Source organism: Anomaloglossus baeobatrachus, chromosome 3, assembly GCF_048569485.1.
Source record: "Anomaloglossus baeobatrachus isolate aAnoBae1 chromosome 3, aAnoBae1.hap1, whole genome shotgun sequence".
Classification (NCBI taxonomy): domain Eukaryota; kingdom Metazoa; phylum Chordata; class Amphibia; order Anura; family Aromobatidae; genus Anomaloglossus; species Anomaloglossus baeobatrachus.
The window spans coordinates 295959736-295978341 of NC_134355.1; the positions used below are offsets into that span (position 1 = coordinate 295959736).

Below are 18606 nucleotides of genomic sequence, written 5' to 3' on the forward strand. Positions count from 1 at the left end.
AACTCGCGAAAATTGTGTCACTGTCCAAATATTTCTGGACCTAACTGTACATTGTCCCGTGGGCACATAGCTTAACACTATGACTGCTAGGACGTAATTTTACTGTCCGTGGTCGTTAACGGGTTAAACAGCCAGAGGCGGCGTGGGGACTGACACTGGTCGTCAGATAAAGCTGATGTTCGGGCGGTGATTGCGCAGGCACAGCTCCCAAGTCCACGCACTCACCACGACGTACCGGTATGTCATATATTGGTGAAGAATTGAATAAGGCTGGTTTCACACTACGTCTTTTTAACATCCGTTGAAAACGTTTTTTTAGCGGAAGTACGGATCCTGCTTTTACAGCAAATAACGTATGCAAACGCATCTGTTATTTTGCAGGATCCTGCACTGGATGTTTAGGGGCGGGCATTGGAGTCATGTGATCGGGAGTGAGGGGAACTAGACTGGGAGCCGGCTTCTGACAGCTGCAGACACTGGTAACCAAGGTAAACATCGGCCTTGGATACCCGATATTTATCTTGGTTACGAGTGTCTGCAGCTGCTAGGAGCAGGGCTGCCTGCACACGTAACCAACGTAAACATCGGGTAACTAAGAGAAGTGGTTACGCGATATTTACCTTGGTTACGAGTGTCCGCAGCTCTCAGGCAGGGGAGAGAGAGACAGGAGAGGAAGGGGGAAAGGCATAGATAGAGAGAGAGAGGGTGAGGGAGGGAGGAGGAGAGAGACAGATCACGCGAGACTGGTTCTGGGCATGCTCAGTACTTTCTGGGCATGCTCAGTACAAAAGCAGGATCCTGTCTATCAGCATGCCAGCGTTCACCTGCGTTCGCGTGCTGTTTAGTCAGGATCCGGTGACTTGCAGTATTTTGACGCAGCTCAAAAACGCTACAAGTAGCGTTTTTGAAACATGTTAAAAAACTGCAAGTCACCGGATCCGCACTATAACGCACGCAAACGCAGGTGAACGCAGGTGGACGCGAGTCCATTGCAAATGCATTGAAATGAAAACGCATTTGCACTGGATCCGTACTTCCGCTAAAATAACGTTTTCAACGGATGTTAAAAAGACGTAGTGTGAAACCAGCCTAAGACTGTTTTGTTTTTGATACTTCCTGGTATTTGGTTTTAATAAAACTTTGCTGATACGTAGCTGCAGATTATATGCGTTTTTGACATTTTCCACAACAGAAACGCGCTAATGATGTGTATGCGTTATTTACCTGTGAATTTTCTGCATTTAATGTAAGGGGCACTTTGCACACTACGACATCGCAAGCCGATGCTTGCGATGCCGAGCGCGATAGTCCCCGCCCCCCTCGCAGCAGCTATATCATGTGATAGCAGCTGAGGCAAACATTATCGCTACGCCAGCTTCACATGGACTCACCTGACTTGCGACGTCGCTCTGGCCGGCGACCTGCCTCCTTATTAAGGGGGCGGGTCATGCAGCGTCATAGCGACGTCACACAGCAGGTGGCCAATAGAAGCGGAGGGGCGGAGATGAGCGGGACGTAACATCCCACCCACCTCCTTCCTTCCGCATAGCCGGTGGAGGCAGGTAGATGTTCCTTGCTCCTGCGGCTTCACACACAGCGATGTGTGCTGCCGCAGGAGCAAGGAACAACATCGGACCTGTCGCAGTTGCGTAAGTATGGAATTCCCAGACACTACACCGATGATACGATTACGACGATTTTGCGCTCGTTAATCGTATCATCTAGGATTTACACACTACGATGCCGAGAGCGACGCTGGAAGTGCGTCACTTTTGACATGACCCCACCGACATCGCACCTGCGATGTCGTAGTGTGCAAAGTGCCCCTAAGTTTATGGGGTAAATCTGCACAGAAAACTGAGAGTATCACAAGAAAAATTCATACTTTGTGTAACACACAAGGACAGTGAGATATCCGTCCACTTTGCTGGAACTATAAAACACTGCGTTTTTCACGCAGCAAAAAAATGCAGTCAGTCAGACTCCCCAAAGGCTCATGGTGGGAACGTGGCCTAGAGGTCTGGCCACATGGAAGCTACTGCTAGCACCTCACAAGGCTGACGAGCAGCGGTTGTTACTAGCAACGTCACTGTCGTTAGTGAAGGGCACTAGGAAGGGTGAGTTCAGTTCTGACAGAGATAACGGCCTGATGAGTCCCCTATGACAGGTGCCAGGACTGTGAGGAGAATGGAACCACACGGAAATAACAGCCGGCACACGAGCGCTGATAGGTCCCACAACATATGGGCGGGGCCACCGCTAGGCGCCGCCTCCTGTGCGCTGTACACAGCCGGCATGGCGGCATCCGGGAGCGGAGCGGGGAAGAGTCTGCTGTACTTCCTGAAGTGTGTGGGCCAGCTGAAGGTGACGGCTGTGGGGACACCCGGGAGGGGTAATGGCAGGCTTCTTCCATCAGCAGCTGTTATTAGCTCAGCTGAGCGCACAGCACTGCAGGAGGCCTGAGCTCCTGTACCCGCCTTACAGCCTGTACAGCGGAGTGTAGCCACTGCTGGTGACCCGCCATAGCGCCTACAGAAGCCCTGTACCGCCACACCAATGCAATCAATACCAATTCATTGATATATCAGTAACATATAAACGTTAGGCAGCGGGAGCCCAGCAGGCGGCAGCACTGTACCACGGAGTATATTACCAATGTCCCTGAAATAGCAAGAGGTGAAAAGACGGTATATGGGCTGTAAAATGTATGGTACTGCATATATACAGTACATGCTACATAGCAAAGAGGCTCATAGCTGTATATTGTATGCAGTACTATAGTTTGTTTTTATAGTCCAGTCATGTATCATCTTATCCTTTTATTTTTAGGGACATTAGTAACTTTCAATTTGTTACATTGATGTTATATACTCCTGTTACCAATTGTACTGTGGTGCCACCTGGTGGACTCTCACTTTTATTTTTTATTTTTTTTTTTAAGGGAACCTGTCAGGTGCAATATGCACCCAGAACCACGAGCAGTCCTGGGTGCATATTGCTAATCCCTGCCTAACCGTCCCTGTATACACTAGCATAGATAAAGGGATCTTTAGAAAAAGTATTTATAATCTTTTACCGTATGCCAATGAGCGAGGGCACTAGTCCCCTGGGTGTTAGTTCTCCTGACTAGTCGGCCCCGTTAGCATGTTAGTACGCCCACAGGGGTGTACTAACATGCTAATGAATACGCAGCATCACAGGATGATCTCACCCACCTCTCCGCCGCCATCGCTGGATTTCAGCTCAGTGCGCATGACTCCGGGGTTTCGGTCATGCGCACTACTTCAGTTTGAAGCAAGGACACGTACACCCGGCTTCATAGTGCACATGACCCAAACTCCAGGGTCATGTACACTGAGCCGAAATCCAGTGATGGCAGTGGAGAGGTGAGTGAGATCATCCTGTGATGCTGCGTATTCATTGGCATTTTAGCACGCCCATAGGGGTGTACCAACATGCTAATGGAGCTGACCGTCAAGGAGAACTAACACTCCGGGGACTAGTCCCCTCGCTCATTAGCATACGATATAAGATCTCTTTATCTATGCTAGTGTATACAGGGACCATTAGGCAGGGATTAGCAATATGCACCCATAAGTGCTCGTGGTTCTGAGTGCATATTGGACCTGACAGGTTCGCTTTAATGTAGTAATATTTTTTATTTATATAGCTACAGCATATTCTGCTGCACTTTACAACTCATGAGGGCATGCATAGGCAGTAAAGACATTACAAAGTACAGGTAGTTCAACAGTTAGGCCGGGGCCACACGGGATCTACTGCGATCCTCGCATGACACTCGGCTCACGCTGGCAGCACAGCAGGAGCCAAGTGTCATGCGAGTGTCACTGCGACTGAGGTCCGATCATGCGATTGGACCTCAGCTGCGGGGGGCGGGAGGGATTTCTCTCCCTCTCTCCGTTGCCGGCTATTGCCATTCTCACCCTGCACTCAAGGTACACCGGTGTCTGCGAGTGCAGTGCGATTTTTCTCTCGCCCCATACACTTGAATGGGTGCAAGACAAACCAGGATCGCATTACACTTGTATCATGCTGCGATTGTTTTCTCGGTCCGATTAGGGCTGAGAAAGTAATCGCTCGTGTGTGCTGGCACATAGGCTAATATTGGTTCGAGTGGAATGCGATGTTTTATCGCATTCCACTTGCTTCGATTTTCTTGCCGTGTGTCTTAAGCCTTACAAAAGGAGTGAGATTCCTGCTTGCAAGTGAGGACAATGTCTTTGAGGTGAATAGAGCGTGGTGCATGGTGAGGAGGAGCTGGAGATCCAGTATCAGAAGTAGCAGAGGGATCTAGGAGAAACAAGAGGGATAAGTGGCCATTGGATTTTGCTGTTAATAGGTCATTACAGCAGTTTCAGTACAGTGTAAGGAGCAGAAGCTGGATTGTAAAGGGTCAAAAAGAGAGATCGCAGATTAGACGAGTGTTGACCGATGTTCCAGGAGTTTAGAAATAAAGAGAAATTAGAAGCCAGTCTGTATTTAGAACAGTTCTGGTCGGGGGAAGGTTTTTTTAAGTAAAGGGGGTTATGACTGCATGTTTGACTGAAGAGTGAAAGATGCCGGATAAAGTAGGGAGGTTAAATATTTTAGGTAGGTAGTGACAGCTGGGGAGAGATTAGAGGATAAGTGAGGGAATGTAGGATGAGAAGAAGCGAGGAATCAGGTAACTTTGTCTTCTCTAAGGCTATTTTCCAGATACATCCGCAGGTTGTAGCATGTACAGTCACTCCCTATGTTATCCTATGGGACATGGGGAGTGCTGTGTCCACGCTGCGGTATGTGCGGCTGCCGACCATGCTGCGGATGTAGGCATCCGCATGTATAATTGCATGTCAATTATTCATGCGGAATTACCTGCGGATGTCCCGGCCCTCCGCTATGGAGATGAGAGGCCGGGACGTCCGCAGGTAAGCCGCATGAATCTCTGCATGTTTCCCGCAGCTATTCCGCTATAATCTAGCAGCTAAAAATAGCTGCGGACGCCGGCGGGCAGCTGCAGGAAACATGCGCTCGTACCTGCGGATACATCCGCAGGTACGAGCGCCCGTGGGCAAATAGCCTGACAGGTTCAAAGATGGAAAGTGAACTTGAGAAGTGGAAGGGAATCCAGACTGACTGGATTATGCAAAACTGTGCTGACAGATGTGATTGATTATTTTTGTAGGAACTTGGTGGCCAGATCGTCTGAGGTTGGTGAACAGGGACTGTACTTTAGGGCTAAGGAGGGAGTGGAAAAGTAATTTAGGATTATTGGCTAGTGATGTGGGTGGTAAAGTAGATTTTTTTGGCCAGATGGAGAGCAGAGTTATAACTTGTGAGCATGAGTTTATAGTGGATGAAGTCTTTTGGTGAAAGTGAGATGCTCGGGACACCTTGAGAAAACGTGTTTACAGCATGTGCCAGGGTTGCCACTGTCTGTGTCAGGTCTTTGTGTGTGTAGCCAGTGCAGCTTCATCCAGGGCTCTTTTTAATGTAGAATTGTAACGTGACAATGCCGAGTCTGGACAGAAGTGGGAGGAGATCGGAGCTAAAGATGTCTGTATATTGTTCATAAGCTGCTGGGTATTGATATTGCCTGTATATTTCTGTATTTGTGATAAGTGCATGTGTCCTGATTGTGGAGACAGTTCTCGACAGAGAAGGAAGTAAGGTTGTGGTCAGAGAGGGGTTAAGTCATGCACTGAGCAGAGCCTGGAGAAGACCAGGTCCAGCGTATTCCCGTCTTCATGTGTAGGAGAGTTAGTAAGTAATGACGGCCGAGCGTGCTCTCCACTGCTCAGTACTCGATCAAGCATTGGAGTGTTTGGGTACTCCCAGTGCTCAGCTGAGTGTCACTGGTGCTCCTGTCAGTGAATGGTGGGAGCCAGCACACCAGTGAGAGCCACTTAAAGTCTCTGGCTTTCACTGGGGATAAAAACATTTTCGGATGTAGTGTCCAAAATAAATAAAATAAAAAACAACAAAAACCCCCTCTCTCCCCTGGAAATGAAATGCTCTGTTCGTGGCTGGCGGTAGGTGGGTGGAGAGCTGAACTGCCCAATCATTGATTTCCATAATACTCATTACTTTGAGCCAGTCAGGGCATCTGACCTGCTCCAGTAACGAGCACTCGAGCATCTTAGTTTCCACTCATTACGAGTACTGAGCACTGTACTGCTCGCCCATCACTTTTACCGTAGAAAGCTGAAAGAAAATGTCAGGGAAACAAGATGAGTGGAAGAAGGGGACAGCAAATCATCGATGGGAATGTTAAAGTCCACAATCATTTCTTTAGCAATAAAATGATTTTTTTATTAATGTCATTGGTGTCGTGGTACTGTCTTTTTTGTGGGATCTATGTATATTCCTGCACTTTTATTTCTATACCATTACTATCCATGGCACATGCTTAGGTAATAAGACATCTTATATTTTATATGTTCTATATACAAGCCTATTTTATCTGCAAATTCAGTTTCTGGTGAACGTCCATGTACAGTCGTGTATAGGGAACCATAGGATAATTTCCTCATACAGTACAGACCAAAAGTTTGGACACACCTTCTCATTCAAAGAGTTTTCTTTATTTTCAGGACTCTGAAAATTGTAGATTCACATTGAAGGCATCAAAACTATGAATTAAAACGTGGAATGAAATACTTAAAGTGTGAAACAACTGAAAATATGTCTTATATTCTAGGTTCTTCAAAGTAGCCACCTTTTGCTATCATTACTAGTTTGCACACTCTTGGCATTCTCTTGATGAGCTTCAAGAGGTAGTCACCGGAAATGGTTTTCCAACAGTCTTGGAGTTCCCAGAGATGCTTAGCACTTGTTGGCCCTTTTGCTTTCACTCTGCGGTCCAGCTCACCCCAAACCATCTCGATTGGCTTCAGGTCTGGTGACTGGAGACCAGGTCATCTGGCGTAGCACCCCATCACTCTCCTTCTTAGTCAAATAGCCCTTAAACAGCCTGGAGGTGTGTTTGGGGTCATTGTCCTGTTGAAAAATAAATGATGGTCCAACTAAATGCAAACCGGATGGAATAGCACACCGCTGCAAGATGCTGTGGTAGGCATGCTGGTTCTGTATGCCTTCAATTTTGAATAAATCCCCAACAGTGTCACCAGCAAAGCACCATCACACCTCCTCCTCCTCCATGCTTCATGGTGGGAACCAGCCATGTAGAGTCCATCCGTTTACCTTTTCTACAAAGACACGGTGGTTGGATCCAAAGATCTCAAATTTGGACTCCTCAGACCAAAGCACAGATTTGTCCATTGTCCATGTCAGATAATGTCCATTCCTGGCGTTGTTTAGCCCAAATAAGTCTCTTTTGCTTGTTGCCTGTCCCCTTAGCAGTGGTTTCCTTGCAGCTATTTTACCATGAAGGCCTGCTGCACAAAGTCCTCTTCACAGTTGTTCTAGAGATAAGGTGTTTCCAAACTTTTGGTCTGTACTGTATATCACTATAGAGCGCACCGTGGTGTCGTTTATTGCTGGTGATCCTCCCTGTACAGCGGACTACAGAGAACCATAGGAAAATATCGTCACATATTACTATAGAGAGCACCGTGGTGTCGTTCATTTCTGGTGATCCTCCATGTACAATGGACTATAAGGAACCATAGGACAATATCGCCACATATTACTATAGAGTGCACTGAGGTGTCGTCTACTGCTGATGAACCTCCATGTACAGTGGACTGTAGGGAACCATAGGACAATATCATCACACAGGGCCGGCGTCGGGACCCTGAACTGCTGCATGGCTCACTCACAGTTGGCAGAGAATGGAATACCGCCAATGGCGGCAGGCCACACAACAGCTGTGAGTCTAGGGACACAACCCTCGAATCTATAGACCGCTATGGTCCAGTCGCCCCTGCGGAGTATCACACTTTCAGTTGTATCTGCATCGCAGTTACCAAAACAATTGAAAGCAATGATGAGAGGGAGCTTCTTTCATCATTCTCCCTCTGTGTCTGCGGCGCTCTGACAGCTCTGACATCTCAGCACAGTGGAGCGAGATGACATCACTACTGTGCGCCTGCTGAGCTGTGATGTGCAGAGTGGCAGAACAGTGGACACGCCAAGGAGACCGGAGCAGCAGGGGAATGAGAAGTGAGTATGTATTTAATCATGGTGGCCAGAGGACAATGGGGATGCATTAAATGAAATGGGGGCTGCATACTACATGAGGGTGCATAGTGCTGTATGGGGCTGCATAATGCAATATAGTGGTTGCACAGTGCTATATGGGAACTGCATAGTGCTATATGCCCTCAGAGCAGTATGTACACCCTCTAGAGCTGCATGCAAGCCCCCATTGCTGTATACCCCCTCAGTAATGTGTATGTCCCCAGCCTCTCCTGTGATGTATATACAGCAGTGTCAGTGTGCTATCTGTGCGGCCATGTCTGTTAGTGATGCCACCAATCAGTGCGGCACAGCCTCCTGCCCGGGAGAAGCTGGACGGGAGACAAGTGGGGGAGGTGAGTGAGGCTGCTGTCGGCTTCCTCGTATTAGAAATATCTCTAATGTGTCTGTATGACAGTGCATATGACTGTGTATGGATTTATGTCTGTGATTTTCTGAATTTCTCTTTAAATATGTATACACTGTGTGTAGAATTATTAGGCAAGTTGTATTTTAGAGGATTTGTTTTTATTATTGATCAACAACTATCTTCTCAATCAACCCAAAAGACTCATAAATATCAAAGCTTAATATTTTTGGAAGTTGGAGTGGGGTTTTTTTGGTTTTTTTTTTTTTTAGATGTGGCTATCTTAGGAAGATATGTTTGTGCAGGTAACTATTACTGTGCAGAATTATTAGGCAACTTAATAAAAACCAAAAATATTCCCATCTCACTTGTTCATTTTCACCAGGTAAACCAACATAACTGCACAAAATTCAGAAATAAACATTGCTGACATGCAAAAACAAAACCCCAAAAAATTAGTGACCAATATAGCCACCTTTCTTTATGATGACACTCAACAGCCTACCATCCATAGATTCTGTCAGTTGCTTGATCTGTTTATGATCAATATTGCGTGCAGCAGCCACCACAGCCTCCCAGACATTGTTTTCCCTCCCTGTAGATCTCACATTTTATGAGGGACCACAGGTTCTCTATTGGGTTCAGATCAGGTGAAAAAGGGGGCCATGTCATTATTTTTTCATCTTTTAGACCTTTACTGGCCAGCCACGCTGTGGAGTAGTTGGATGCATGTGATGGAGCATTATCCTGCATGAAAATCATGTTTTTCTTGAACGATACCGATTTCTTCCTGTACCACTGCTTGAAGAAGTTGTCTTCCAGAAACTGGCATATGTCTGGGAGTTGAGCTTCACTCCATCCTTAACCCGAAAAGGTCCCACAAGTTAATCTTTGATGATCCCAGCCCATACCAGTACCCCACCTCCACCTTGCTGGCGTCTGAGTCGGAGTGGAGCTCTCTGCCCTTTACTGATCCAGCCTCTGGCCCATCCATCTGGTTCACCAAGAGTCACTCTCATTTCAACAGTCCATAAAACCTTTGAAAAATCAGTCTTAAGATATTTCTTGGCCCAGTCTTGACGTTTCATCTTATTTTTCTTGTTCAAAGGTGGTCGTTTTTCAGCCTTCCTTACCTTGGCCATGTCCCTGAGTATGGCACACCTTGTGCTTTTTGATACTCCAGTAACGTTGCAGCTGTGAAATATGGCCAAACTGGTGGCAAATGGCATCTTGGCAGCTTCACGCTTGATTTTCCTCAATTCATGGGCAGTTATTTTGCGCCTTTTTTGCCCAACACGCTTCTTGCGACCCTGTTGGCTATTTGCCATGAAACGCTTGATTGTTTGGTGATCACGCTTCAAACGTTTGGCAATTTCAAGACTGCTGCATCCCTCTGCAAGACATCTCACAATTTTGGACTTTAAAGAGCCCGTCAAATCTCTCCTCTGACCCATTTTGCCAAAGGAAAGGAAGTTGCCTAATAATTAAGCACACCTTTATATAGGGTGTTGATGTTATTACACCACACCCCTCCTCATTACAGAAATGCACATCACCTGATTTACTTAATTGGTAGTTGGCTCTCAAGCCTATACAGCTTGGAGTAGGACAACATGTAGAAAAAGTATCATGTGATCAAAATACTCATTTGCCTAATAATTCTGCACACAGTGTATGTACGTATGCTTGTATGTGTACGTATCTGTGTATGTGCGTGTCTACGTGTGAATGGGGCCCACTGAGACTCTTTCAGCTGGGGCCCCCAAAAACCTGGAGCTGACCCTGTCGTCACATATTACTATAGAGTGCACCGAGATGTTGTCTACTGCTGATGAACCAACATGTACAATGGACTATAGGGAATATTGGACAATATCGTCACATATTACTATTGAGCGTACGAGATGTCGTCTACTGCTGGTGAACGTCCATGCACAGTGGACTATAGAGAACCATAGGACAATATCATCACACAGGGGCGGCGTCAGCACCCGAGCAAGTGGCGAGGCCCTGGATCATGCTTAAAGCTGTTTTGTTTTTAAAACTTTTTGATATTGACATTCTTAGGTGCGGATTTCTTGTGTTTATAGTGTGTTTCAGATGAGGAAACACAATAAAACCACATGCGTATTTTCACCTGTGGATTTTCTGCATCTAATGCAAGTTTATGGGTAGAGTGATTGACAAACCCGGACTGTAAAATTCATGATCTGTCCAGGATACCTAGCATCCGTGCACCAATCCTGGGCATGGAGTTCTCAGGGAACTCCGTGTAACTATCTAGAGCCAGCCATCTGGATAATTAAAAATAAATAGAGGAAAAAGAAAATAAGCAGGAGCGGTATACTTAGTCTCCTGCGCGGCTGTAACACTACTTTTAGGGCCGCTCCTAACCCTCATACACATTCACTGCTTCCACCAGCAGTCCCGGCATCTGTGATTGGTTGCATTCAGACTGCACCCCCACCCTGTGTGACAGTGTGTCTGACTGTTTGGAATCACACACGCTGTCTGCGTGTCTATAGTGGTGTAAAAATAAATTAAAAAAAAAATTGGCGTAGGGTCCCCCTGTATTTTGATACCCAGCACAGATAACGCGTAAGGCAACAGATTGCAGGGCCCAGCTTTGTGCTTGACGTGCCTGTATATCAAAATTAGAGGGACCCCATGCAGCTTTTTTTTTTTATTTTTTAATGAAGCTATTCCAATATTTTTTTTAAAAATGGCATGCTCCCGCCCCCCTCCTCAATTTTAATACCCAGCCAGGATAAAGCCAAAAGCTGGGGGCTGGTATTCTCTGGCTGGGGAGACCCGTGGTTATTTGGCCCCCCCAGAATTGTCGCATCTATTAATGTGACAATCCTGGCACTTTTCCTGGCTCATCATGATTGTCCTGGTGTGGTGGCAACTTTATAATATAAGGGGTTAATGATGGCTCACAAAGGAGGAAACCCAGCATTTGCAGATGTCTGTGGTTTTCAAACTTCAGGCAAACCTTGCCTGCAAAAGGATTCTCTACAAATTATTAACCCCTTTACAGCCAAGGATGTAAGTATACATGCGGGCTCCGGCGGCTAGCCCGTGGTAATCCCTGCACATGTCTGCTGATCTGACACTGCTATGACTCATTTTCACCGCAATTGTTTTCTGTTCTCCAGTACACTTTATGGTAAAACTAATGGTTTCATTCACATGTTCAACTTGTCTCGCAAAAACCAAGCCCTTGCATGGCAATATTGACAGAAAAATAAAATAGTTATGGCTTTCAGAAGGGGAGGAAAAAATGAAAAGGGACGGAAAATTGCCCGGGGGTTAAAGGTTTTGTCCACTACTTGGACAATGCCCTCTCATTCCCCTTGTTTGCCTCAGAAAAATAAATAAGCCTGCACTCGTCTCCAATGCAACTGCAGTTCCAGCAAAGAGATTAGCGGTGTTTTACGCTGCTTAATACAACTTCTTGAGGTCTGTTGCGAAAAATATTTCCTGTCAGAGGAGTTGTTCTCGCTGCAGTTCTGAAGTTGTGCTCACTGCTTATATGAATGGCTACTGCCCCCATGTTACATAAGTTGCTTTTGGACAGCTAGAAATAACTGTTCACTATTTCTTTACAGAGAGTCCCAAGAACAGGATGGGTATACCGGAAAGTGGAGAAGCCAGAGAGCGTATCAGATCATATGTATAGGATGGCAGTTATGGCAATGTTAACTGAAGACAAGAAACTAAACAAGGATAGGTACAGTACTGTAATATGTAAGCGGCGTTGACTAAAACTTGCATTGCATCTCTCGTGGCTCATGCAGTTTCACAGGATTCATTGACAGCCTATTACCTGATTGAAGCCGATTACAGTCGAATTCGGGGAGTCGAATTCAATGGAGTTAATGTTCCTGTGGATGTGCCCACATCAAAGTACACATTAGTGCCAGAAATACAATTATCAGGGATTTTTGTCCAGCTTCAAAGCAGCGCTTGTGCTGTGTAGCAAACAGGTCGCAAGTACACACTTATTTACTATGAGACTGGCCAACTGAGGTGGCCAATGACTTTGACAACGGGGTGAACACTACAAATTTAAGGTGAATCTATCACTAGGTTTTTACTACATAATCTAGTACTCAGACACCCCCTTCTCAAGCACTATGTTCGCCCAAATAAAATACGAACGCCTATGCTCGCCTCCAGAGCCAGCAGCATTTCAGTGGTGTCTATACTGGCTCTCCCAGGATTGCGTGACATAATCATCCCTATGGTCAACTGACGATCACTTCACTGTCGACTCCTTCAGATGTAATTGTTATCCAGAGGAAATGAGAGCTGAGGCTTTTCTCTCACTTCCTCCAGAAGTTTGATTTCTCTGGACGATGGGACAGTGAAGTGACAGCTGATTGATTGCAAGGACACACAACACATGACAGCCAGTGCTGACACCTCGGTGATAGCGCCTGGACCGCAAGCAGCAAAAGGTGTTTTATTGTATTTAAGCATAGTAAGTGAGAAGGAATTGTCCCAAGTTATGGACAATTCCTTTAACCCCTTCGCAATATATGACATATATTTACATTATATGTAATGTGCCTGCCTTTGATGCAGAATCGCATGTTGAGCTTGCATCTTTCCCCTCACATGATGGCTGATTTAATCAGCTGTCGTGTGCCTCTAACAGCCACAGGTGGATAGGAGATGCACCCATGGCTGTTAACCAGTTAAATCCCGCTGTCAATCTCTGACAGCGGGATTCAACATGCTCCAGTACTCCTTGCTCCCGTCGGTGCGCCCGTGAAATCATCGCAGGGCACAGATGAATTGTCATGACAGCCAGGAGTCAGCTGCTCCCTTGTGTCTGTTCTTACATTCCCGTGAGCGTTGGCTGCGAGCTGGCATTCATACTAGATTATTTGTGTTAGGCCTTTTTCACTCGACCGTGAAAATCACGGACATTTTTCATGGACGTGCCCTCTGTTTGCCGTATTTATGGCACACATGTGGTATCTGTGATAACACCCGGAGAACAGGAACTTTCTCCTCACCTGTCCCTGGCGTTGCTGTCCGTGGAGCTGATCTTCGGTCCCCGCTGCTGCTTATGGCCTGCAGTGGAGTGCATATTCATGAGCATAATGAGCGGCAGTCGGAAGCAAGAGACAGCAACGCTGGAGAAGGTGAGTATAGAAATTCTTTTTATTTCTCAGGCACATGTGTTTTCTCCTGTGCTTGTCACACGGATCACATCCGTGCGGTCCATGTGACACCCGCGATGCCAGAGAAAAATGTACATGTCTACGTGTGAAACACACGGGTACACGTATGCTCCACACGGTCCATGGCAAAACACGCATGTGAGCGGAGACCCATTGACTTTAATGGGTCTATGTGTGCCCGTGTCCCCGGCACGTGAAGAAACGGACCAAACACGTACCGGAGACACGGACATGTGAAGGAGGCCTAATACAGAGCGGTGCTGATGCACTGTTTTGTGTAGCAGAAGCGATCTGACGATTGCAGCTTCAAGCCCTCTAGAGGGCCTAGCAAAAAAAAAAGGTTTTAAAAATATGAAAAAAACACAAGTTCAAACCCTTTACCCCCATTGAAAATAAAACCTTTAAAAATAATACATATCTGGTATTGCTGCTTTCAGAAATGTCTGATCTATAAAAATATAAAATAAATTAATCCGATCGGTAAACAGATTAACGGCAAAAAGTAAAAAAACAACTGATTACTTTTTTCTTTTGGGCCATGGCAACATTGCAATAAAATACAATAATAAGCGATCAAAACATATCTATCCAAAAATGGTGTCCGTAAAAACGTAAGCACAGGGCACAAAAATGATCCCTCACACAGCCCCAGATCCCAAAAATAAAGAAATTACAGTTCTCGGAAAAAGGCACCAAAGGTGAAGTTTTTTTTATTTTATTTTTTTTTTACAAACGTCAGAATTTTTTTCACCACTTAAATAACAAAAACCTATACATACTTGGTATGTGCATACTCCTCCTGACCTGGGGAATCATCCTGTCAGGTCAGTTTCACCATATAGTGAGCGTGATAAATAAAAAAATCCAAAAAACCATTATGGCATTGCACTTTTTTATAATTTTACAGCAGTTGGAATTTTTTTCCCCATTTTCCAGTACACTGTTTGGTAAATTGAATGGTGTTATTAATAAGTACAACTCGTCCCTCAAAAAAACAAGCCCTGATATTGCAATATTGCTGAAAAGCAAAAATAAAAGTTATCTCTCTTTTAAAAGATGGGGAGGAAAAAACTAAAGCGCAAAAATGGCCTTTGCATTAATTCCCCTTGCTATTTCTCCTAGGTGTATAAAGCTTGCTCTTGTGCATGACATGGCTGAGTGCATTGTGGGTGACATTGCTCCCGCTGACAACGTATCTAAGGAGGAAAAACACAGGCAAGAAAAGGTAAGTGACCATACAAACATCCTAATACATGTGGATATCCTATCTTTATGGTGATGAGGATCTCTTATGTTCTGCTCAGATGGCCACTGAAAAATTAGAAAAAGTAAAAAAAAAAAAAAGAAAAAAAAAACCCCAACTAATCATTTTGAAGGGAAACTCATTCAGCATGATGTGTAATATCTAAAAATAATACACAGTAGAGGGATGCCACTCTCATACTGTATAATTTCATGTGTGTGGCCAAGTGGTATAAAATGCGTTATTAGTCATTTGCTCTGGATAGCCTTCTTTCCCTCACTTACTAATAAGCTTTACCTCATATTTTCCACTGCACATGCTTAAAGAGGTGGTTCACTACTCCGCATTAGTGGCCACATCTCTGAAAAACTGATAGGGAAGTCTTTTTCTAAATACCTTGTTCAGCCAATTCTGCTTGTGAGCGGTGCTATTGTGGTCCACTCATCCCCATCACATGAACCCCAGGCTCCGTGACCTCTGAGATCTGGTGATGTCACATCACCTTCCAGCTGACCTGACATCACCAAGGCCGGACCCAGTCTCCCTGTGTGACTGGGCTGTGAGCGGTGTTTTGCCACTCGTAACAGCCCAGCATTGCTCCTGCCTGTGGCGCTCCGCAGTGAAGGAGAGAGCACGCGAGATGCTGGGCTGTGATTAGCTGTGAAACGCCGCCCACAGCTCAGTCACTCAAGAAGCCTGGGGCCATCCTCGATGATGTCATGTCAACTGGTAGTTGACATGACATCACCGGATTGCAGAGGTCGCGGAGCCCTGGGGGTTACTTCATGGGGATCAGCAGTGCGCAATAGCGCCGCTCAGAGGCAGAATTGGCTGAACAGGGTATTTAGAAAAAGCCTTCCCTATCAGTTTACAGGGATGTGGTCACTATTGCAGAGTAGTAAACCTTCCCTTTAACAACAAAAAAAGCAATGATTTTGTCCTTAGCCACAAACATACAGTTCAGAATTAACCCTTTAAGGTTCGAGCAATTTTTCATTATTGCCCATTCATTTTTCCCTCCCCTTTTTCCAAGAGCCGTAACTTTCTTTTCCTGGTCAGAGCATGTGGGACTAGTTGTACTTTTGAATGACACCATCTTTTTTTTATCATATGGTTTAATGGAAAACCAGAGAAAAATTTCAAGTGAAGTGAAATTGGGAAAAAAATGCAAGTACACAATTGTTTTTTTGGGGGTTTTTTTGCTGTTGTTTCCTCTGTGTTCATTTTGTAGTAAAAGTAACCTAGAAATGTAACTGTCCAGGCCAGTTGGATTATGATGATCCAAAGCTTGCATTTTTTTTTTATTTATTTTTTTTAAGTGGTCGAAAAAAATCAGAATTCATTAAAAAAAAAAATTACTGAGTTGCCACTTTCCAACACCCAGCACATTTTTATTTTTCAGTCAATAGAGCTGTGCGAAGGCTAATTTTTTGCATAATGACCTTATATTTTTATTGATACTGGTCTAGGGTAGATAAGATTCTTTGATCATTTCTTTGTAGAAATTTTTTTTGACCGACGGTATTGGATGGTATGTCGTAGTTCTTGCTCACTAGTGCTTCAGGGCCCCATAACTTTTACTGATCTAATAAGCATATGCCTCACAATATGGAATACTTCATAGAATCATAGAATGGTAGAGTTGGAAGGGACCTCGAGGGCCATCGGGTTCAACTCCTGAGAGGGCATTTTTTCCTAAATCATCCCAGCTATATGTTTATCCAGTTTCTGCTTGAAGATTTCCATTGATGGAGAGCTCACCACCTCCTGTGGTAGCCTGTTCCACTCCCTGACTGACCTCGCAAATCTTCCATAGTCTCATTGCAACTCTTGGAAACACTTCACTTCTGCACTACAGCCTCACCAATCGCACATTAACCCTTCACAATGAACACCGTATCACACACACAGACATCAGATTTTGTTTTGGCCATCAGATTTTTGTAAGCCTGCCACCATGACAAGGTAGACTCTTTTGGCAGGGCCCTACTCTATTCTAACTTTTTTTTTTTTCTTTTTAAAACTAGCTTTTAGTATATATTTTTGGTATATCTATTTTTTCTTTATCGTTCCTTTGGGAGACCCAGACCATGGGTGTTTAGCTTCTGCCTCCGGAGGACACACAAAGTACTACACTTAAAAGTGTAGCTCCTCCCTCTGAGCTTATACACCCCCTGGTGAGCCAGTCCCAGCCAGTTTATTGCTTTGTGTTCAGGAGGCATACATCCACACATGCATTCTCATCTGATTTGTTTGATTTTTGGAAAGAGTTTGAAGAAAAGCGGGTCCACGTCTGGACTCCCGACATGTCCCTTCTCACCCCACTGTGTCGGCGGTGTTGTTAAGGTTGATTTCCGAGGCTGGAGCCTTACATGCCACGCTCCTTCACCATCCCTCCTGGGCTCTGGCTTGAAGTGGGAGCCAGCACGGTCTCCATGCCTGGCAGGAGACCGGTCTCCATCCACAGCCCCTTGAGGATTCTGTTGGACCAGAGCACTCATCCCCAGGGACCTGGCCCTGCGTCTCAGCAGCTAAGTATCTGAGACGTTTATGTGTTGGGGGTCCCGGTTCTTTATTGTATGGGGAGAGTATGCTGTATGTGGTGATTTTGACATTTCCGGCGGGTTCTCCAGCTTTTGCCCGAGAACCGCGCCGATGGTGCCTGTGCGTCGGCCTCGCCGCTTAAATTTAGGCCCCGGCTTCGCCGGAGGCCTAGTTTCGTTTTCCTGCCCTCGCATGTCACTCATGCAGAGGGACAGGCACGGCTCCTCCCGGCGGCCGTTCTGCACAGGGGAGGGACACTCCCCACTGCTGGGGCGTCCCTCCTCCCCTGCAGGTCTCTATAGCCCTCCAGTTCCCGCTCTCCTATAGGAACGCCCCCTAGTCCCGCCCCCTCTCTTCGCTCCGGCGGCCATTTCTCAGGCAGGGTTCACTCTGCGCTGGGACATCCTGCACTCTGCATCTCTGCTTAGGTGCTGTGCATTGGGGGACCGGGCTTCGGGATCTGGAGGGCACACAACACCGCGCCCAGCGGTCTGGTAAGCCACAGCCGGTCTCCGGTTGTGGACCTCTGTATATTCTCCCTGGGGTTCATTTCTCTGCAAAGCCCCCACTCCAGCAGCATGTCTCACACAAGGAGCAAGGCTCCAAAGCTTTATTCTGTATGCTCTGCATGTAGGCTGGGGAGCGGTATATCTCCACCACAGAGCACAGGGCACTTGGACTCCGTCCGAGTCAGCCCTTTCAATCAATGTGCTGGAAACCAGAGCTGTGCTTCTAGCTGTCCTAGCTTTTCACCACCTGTTGGCGGGCAGGCACATTCAAGTCCAGTCAGACAACGCGACAGCGGTTGCCTACATCAATCACCAAGGCGGGACACGCAGCCGCCTGGCAATGATGGAGGTACAACGCATCCTTCAATGGGCGGAGGACTCAAAGTCCACCATATCCGCAGTCCACATCCCAGGCGTGGAAAACTGGGAGGCAGATTATCTCAGCCGTCAATCCGTGGACGGTGGCAAGTGGTCCCTGCACCCGGCAGTGTTTCAGTCAATCTGCCGCAAATGGGGCACTCCGGACGTGGACCTAATGGCATCCCGTCACAACAACAAGGTTCCGGTTTACGTGGCTCGCTCCCACGATCCTCAGGCCTTCGCCGCGGA

General features: G+C 46.1%; 1 protein-coding gene across 1 annotated transcript in view; it reads left to right on the forward strand.

Annotated features, from left to right (window-relative positions):
- Positions 1-2256: 2256 nt before the first annotated feature.
- Positions 2257-18606, forward strand: part of HDDC2 (HD domain containing 2) — a 61138-nt gene continuing 44788 nt past the window's right edge. Inside the window, exons 1-3 of the mRNA XM_075338282.1 lie at positions 2257-2364; positions 12118-12239; positions 14824-14926. Of these exons, the coding sequence (XP_075194397.1) occupies positions 2296-2364; positions 12118-12239; positions 14824-14926 (294 nt within the window). The 5' untranslated portion in view covers positions 2257-2295. The remainder of the gene's footprint in view (positions 2365-12117; positions 12240-14823; positions 14927-18606) is intronic.